General features: G+C 29.8%; 1 protein-coding gene across 1 annotated transcript; it reads left to right on the forward strand.

The window, feature by feature from the left end:
* Positions 1-267: 267 nt before the first annotated feature.
* LOC108333694 (tetraspanin-3) lies at positions 268-2,785 on the forward strand. Its single transcript, XM_017569173.2, has 2 exons — positions 268-793; positions 2,289-2,785. The coding sequence occupies exons 1-2, from the start codon at positions 281-283 to the stop codon at positions 2,625-2,627; spliced, it is 852 nt and encodes a 283-aa protein (XP_017424662.1). The 5' UTR covers positions 268-280; the 3' UTR covers positions 2,628-2,785.
* Positions 2,786-6,703: the final 3,918 nt, after the last annotated feature.

Raw genomic sequence — 6,703 nt, forward strand, 5'->3', positions numbered from 1 at the left:
ATTCTGCCTTGGGTCAAGGTGTAACCGAGGTATATAGCCTTTTACGCTTCGGGTTTTGCGTAACCGAAACGTATATGGCGCGTTAGATTCCAATTTTTTTACTAGTGATTGTAAAAAAATATTAAGAAGCTGTTTACCATTATAATTCCAAGTCAAGGAGTAATTAAGAAATGTTTGTGGTTGTTAATAACTATTCATGAGAAGATGAAACATATATAAGTGGAAGAAACGCATAAAAAAAAAGTGAAGAAAATTAGAGAAGAGAAAAAAAAGGTAAAACATGAGAAGAAGCAACAACTTGATAGGTTTACTAAACTTCATCACTCTGGTGTTGTCAGTTCCAGTTCTGGGAGGTGGGATATGGCTGGGCACCAGATCCAACGGCACAGAATGCCTGAAGTTCCTTCTGTTGCCGTTGATCATCATAGCAGTGAGCATCATGGTGACTTCCTTGGCCGGTTTAGCCGGTGCCTGTTACCGCAACCTGTTTCTGATGAGCCTATACCTCGTGGCAATGATCCTCATAATGTTGGTGTTCCTCGGATTCATCATCTTTGCTTATGCTGTAACGGACAAGGGTTCGGGGAGGGAGACAGAGAACCGCGCTTACTTGGAGTATTACCTGGAGGATTACGAGGGTTGGTTGAAGGAACGCGTGGAAAGTGATGAATACTGGACAAAAATTAGCTCTTGTGTTGAGGAATCTAAGCTTTGTCGGAAACTTGGGAGAACCGTTAATGGAGTGCCTGAAACTGCTGAAACCTTCTACTTAAGAAATCTTTCTCCTATTCAGGTTTCTTCTTCGTCTTCATTATGTACTTTACATTTTTATTACTTTTTTTTTCGTTTATAAACCTAAAAAAAAAAATTTTTTTTAACAACTGATTTTGTGGTAGTTCGTGTTGATATGTTAATACATAAGCTATTGTTAAAAAATTATTTTAAAAAATTGTTAAAATATTATAATTCAATCTAAAATTCACATTAAGCAGTAATGTGGAAATGGGTCACCCATCCTGTATGCTTTGCTTTACCATGAGATGAAATGATTACTTAGTCAATTTAATTTAATTCACCTAACGAATTTAAAAAATTTGAATCCAATATTATTACAAATTAATTTACTTAATTACAATTTTTTTATAATAAAAAATTATATTAAAATACAAATACAATATAAAATCATAAAAAATACATTTTAAAGTATTTAAAATCTTATTTTTTAATATAATTTAATATTTAAAATTTATAGATAAGTAGTGAATTAAGTTCTCAGTAAATTCGGTTATTTTTTTATCTTATTATTGTAATTCTTTTAATTTAATCCAATTCAAATCCGTGATAACTTTTAACTTATTTTCACAATTCTAAACAAAAGGTTGTTTGAGTTTATTTCCGTTACAGTATGTTAAAGTTTTTTCTTTTTCAATTTACAAAATATTTATTTTGTGAACAACCAAAAGCTAATTTGCCTTTATTTCAAGGTATGCTATTTTAATGAATGTATATATAAAAGATTAAAATGATTAAATAAAAAAGTACAACATGATTAAAGATTAATTCATATTGGGCGTCACTTCGGAAGATTAATTAAACTGTCATCCACCGATATCTTTAAATACCACATAAAAACACCTTAAATAAAGATTAATTTTTCGTATATACTTTGAACCAGTCTATATTATCAGTAACTACCTTCTACAACACGTTGAATTAAAATTCTAATTCATTTGACGTTCTTGAAGTTTGAACTTGACCAGACTCTTAGATTCATCGGATTTAAGAAATATGAAATTTAGAAGATTGTTTTTTTCCATTGTTTTTTTTAAGCATGTAACATTTTATCTCAACTGGAAAATGAAGCCTGTCTTGTTTGAGTTGGGCTCTTGGGCCGTGGGCCACCTTCGAATTTCTAACTTTTATAATAAATTGACAAATTTCCTACCATATCATCTCGCCATTCTCTTTCTTGCTTTAATTGGTAGATAAAGTCACGCCAATTTTTGGGATATTAATCATTCTATCATTTAATTTTCTTTTTACCAATTCATTTTTTTCTACGTTAAAAATAATTACACAATTTTTTTATTTAAAAAATATATATTTATTAAAAGTTTTAAATTAATTAAAAATAAAATTAACAATGATAACATTTGAGTTCAACATTCACTTTTTATTTAAAATTTTAAAATAATGAATTTTTCATCTTTATATAATGTTTTTTATTTAATTATAAATTAAAATCTAATTTCATATATTTCGATTGATGATCTTGTGTTTGATTGAAGTCTGGATGTTGCAAACCCCCGACAGAGTGTGGTTACAGATATGAGAACCAGACAGTGTGGAGCTCAGAAGGAGTTGTGGGAAGCAACAACACAGATTGCAGAAAGTGGAGCAATGAGCAAAGCTTGCTTTGCTACGACTGTGACTCATGCAAAGCTGGTGTGCTGGCTACACTGAAGAAAACTTGGAGGAGGGTCTCTGTAGTCAATATCGTTGTGTTACTTTTCCTTTTCCCTGTTTACATAGTTGCTTATGCAGCCTACAAGAACAACCGCAGAATAGATAACTGCCAACCCTGCGGTGAAACAAAGATCATCAAGTTACGACCCCTATGTTACTGATTTGCTGTTCTTTCCTTAAACCTTTTATGTACCTTTTATGGAATTGTTGTCTTTTACCTCCCTTACATTTTGTAATTTGTTTAAACCATGTGTATGTGTGTTTTGTATCAAAGAATACTGAGAAGAGAATCTCAATCATTATTAATAAAAGAATATTGATCTAGCATCTGAATAATATTTTAGAATGGTAACTAAATTAATGATAATTACGTTACCGGTGTTTTTTAAAATTGAATTATTTAAGGTTAAATCTCTTCGAAAATCTCCTATTTACGTGGTTTTTTTTTTTCAGTTAGATCATGTCTTATCGGTTTTGTCATTGACTCAATTGGATTTCCGTGTTAAAGTAGTTCTAACGGGTGAAGTTTTTGAGTAATGCTCCCTCCACTACCACATCTTCTTCCTACACCTTTCCAATTTTTTTAAAATTCCAAATTTACACTTTTTATTTTTTACTTTTATCAATTTTACTTTTTATTTTTTAAAACCCTAATCTCAATCCCCTCTCACTTTCACTTTTCTCTTCACTCTCAGCGGCAAGTCTCCACCCTCCACTGTGACTTTCTCTCTTTCTCTTAATTTCCACTTCCATTAACACAACATTTTTTATTTCCTTTCAAATTTCACGAAATTCACCGAACACCTAGTGATAAACCCTTCACTTTTTATTTTGTACCCAACAAACACAATTCTCTTTCATTGCATCATTGTAAGCACAAATGTAATTTTAAGCATAAATTTTCAAGTTTGGTTATTTAAAGACAAGGAAGTGGGGAAGAAATTTTTAGCAGATTATATTATGGAATCATGATACTTTAAAACTCATCAGAAGTTATAAGTGTTTTAAATTTATACGATGCAAAATTTGTTTTTTCTGTCAAATTTTGTTTTAATGAAAGTGAAGATTAAAAGAAAGAGAGAAAGTGACAGTGGGAGGTGGAGGCTTGCTGCTGAGAGTGAAAGAAAAAATAAAAGTGAGAAGGGATTAAAATTGAGGTTTTAAAAAATAAAAAGTAAAATTGGTAAAAGTAAAAAATAAAAAGTAAAAAGGGTAAATTTAGAATTTTAAAAAAATTGGGGAGGTGTAGGGAGAAGATGGGAGTGGTGGAGGGAGCATCACTCTAAGTTTTTTTATGACCTGGAACGTTGACGTGGACAATTTTTTTAAACGTGACATTAAGAGAGCTTTATTAATTAAAAAAAATCTGAGAATTGAAACCCAATGTTCATCGTCTTCAACCTTACCAATCTAATAATAGTCGCCGACAATGACCTCTTCTATCAGGGTTGATTGGGCCTGCAGGTTCTCGGCAATGTGGAAGGGGGTGAAGCCCGGTTTGGCTAGTGTACTTGAAGTTATGGATCCCTAAACCATCTTTCGATCTCATCCCCAATCCAACAACCCTAAATTCAACGAAGGCAGAGATGCACTCCACTTGTTCTGAACCTTTCCCCGCTCCTCTATCCCAACCCAAACCTCCCCCTCCACTCTCCTTTTCATCCCTGCCGATCAAAATTTTAAAAGATTAACTTGAAGAAAAACCATTAAAAAAATAATTTTGAGCAGTTTGTAGAAATCGAAATATATTTGTATCCGAATTGGGACAACTAAGTTTATGAACACGTAAAGCATCAAAGTTCTAAGTAAAGAATTAGATGAACAGATCACTCAAAAACAAGGTCTATTTATCACAAGATTGCCTATCAGGATTAACTGTCCCCGCTAATTTCTAATCAATTTCATTGTACTGCTGACGCAATGCTGCAAATGAGGGTTCAAGAGTTTCGTGTGGCTCATATTTTGGCTCAGTTGTTGCACAGGAGGAGAGTTCAACAAGCTTGCATCTTCAGCGAAAGACAGTAACTTGCAACACAACTTCCACGTTTCAAAGTTGATTGGTGGAATTGTTGTTATAAGGCCAGTTCTCAAGATAAACTTCTTGATCGATTATATTTCTCCCGCCGAGGTGAATCAATCTTGATAACCTTTTTTCATTTCAATTTTGTTTTTTGTTTCTGAACATTTCAAATGATAATCAAAGTTTAGGCAGAGGTGTGTTATATTTTGTTTTTGCAATCCATGAAGTATTCAAAGTATGCAGAAGTTGTTGGGACTCCTTGTTTAGGGTATTGGAGAAGATTATTGAAGAGAATTATTGAAGAAGATACAAAGTATGGGATTGGAAGAAGAGGCGGCAGAGTATGGTTTGCGTCTAGGTTTTGCGTTTAGGGTTAAGTTGTGAAATCTGGGATTTCTCTACAGGTTTATGTGAGGCCCGATTCAAATGTAATTTGGAATTGATTTTTGGATTTCTTCTCACATGTTTGATGCACAAGGAAGAATATTTCTGGGTGATGGACATGGAAGAAGATTTCTGAGTGGTGTTCATTGTAATTAAAGATGACCGTTTTTTTAAAATTTTTTAATCAAACATTTTTCACGTTAAATTTAGGAATTTCACGTAACACCATGCTTATACCAAGTATAAAAAATTGTTTAGGACAACGTTCAAAGTTATCAAAAACTTAATTCTGTTAAACTAATTTAACATGTCTAATTGAGTCAATTTTTCACTTTTAAGAACTAAATTAACGAAACCGAGAAGAAGTTTAACCATTATTTAATATTCAAAATTGAAAATATCAACAAAGGATTACTTGAGATATTCCAACATATATATCTTTATGAATTATACAAAAGAAAAATAATTATGTAATAAAAATGTAGCACGAAGTCAGATTATCAATCTTTGTTTGGTGATATTTCACAAAAGGTTTTTCACCTGCATTACCTTAATGTATGTTATACAACCTGCAATCATTGCTATGACATTTCACCATTACCCTCTTTCAAATAAATCATTACTCAACATTTTTGTAATATTTGGAAAATTCCTAAACCTTTTTATACTTGTAATTTTAAGATACCGTTTTTTATATTTGTAATTTTATGATACCCGTTTTTTATATTTGTAATTCTAGTTCGAACACTGCATATACAAACAATGCATAAAAGAGACAGGTGGTCCTAAACAGTAATATATGTTTTTCAGACAAATATTAATAATTTACAAAAATAAACATTCAATCAAATCACATGAATTCACCAATCATCAAATCCAAATTTTGTGTAGCTGTAATTTTATATAACCACCATCACAAAATCAGACTTAATAGAACAAATCACGTGAGAAAGAGTAATTATGGGAGGAAACACTTCAAAATTCAAACATTTGACAAAAATGTGATTTGCATCTTTGACTTAATTTTTTCTACACTACTGCTGGAGTCATCATAGGAAACTTATTTAGGATACTTCAAAATTCTTTTCTTTTTCCTGTCCAAATTCAATATTATTTTTGTTAAACTATATGAAACTACATGTCCAATCTCAATAAAATAAGTAGTTAGTTTTGAATAGAAAAATATTATTTTAACATATTTAAAAACGTTAAATATATTTTTAATCTCCAATTTAGATACGAAATTAATTTTTATTTTATTTTAAATTCTTGTATATTTTAGTGTTTAAATTTTAAAAATCAAGTGATATAATTATTTTAACTTATTTTAAATTTATTAAATAATTTTTTAAACTAATATTGGAGTTGAAATATGTCGGAAAAATAAATAACTTAAACATTGGTTTATAACAAAATAAAAAAAATATTATCAAATTAAAATAATTATATATCTTTCTAAAATTTTGAATATTAAAATTTAAAATATGAATGGATTTTAATCTTGTGTTAAAATTTTTAAACTTAAAATATATTTAATTTTATTTAAAAATATTAAAATTAATATAGTTTAAAACAATGATTACTCAAATTTTAACATCATAAATCAGATTCTAAAATTATTGTAACATCTTATTTATATTTGTAAAAATTATATATAAATAATTATTGTAACTTCTTAGTTTTATTTATAAAAATTATTTATATATAAAATATTGTTTTAAAAAGTGTAAAAGAGTATAGAATAACAGTAAAAGACGAAGCTGCATTTACTTTTAGTTGGGCAAGATGAAAAAGTAGAGCTACAAAACAAAAAAAGAAAAAAAAATATAATAT

Source organism: Vigna angularis, chromosome 11 (assembly GCF_016808095.1).
Source record: "Vigna angularis cultivar LongXiaoDou No.4 chromosome 11, ASM1680809v1, whole genome shotgun sequence".
NCBI lineage: Eukaryota > Viridiplantae > Streptophyta > Magnoliopsida > Fabales > Fabaceae > Vigna > Vigna angularis.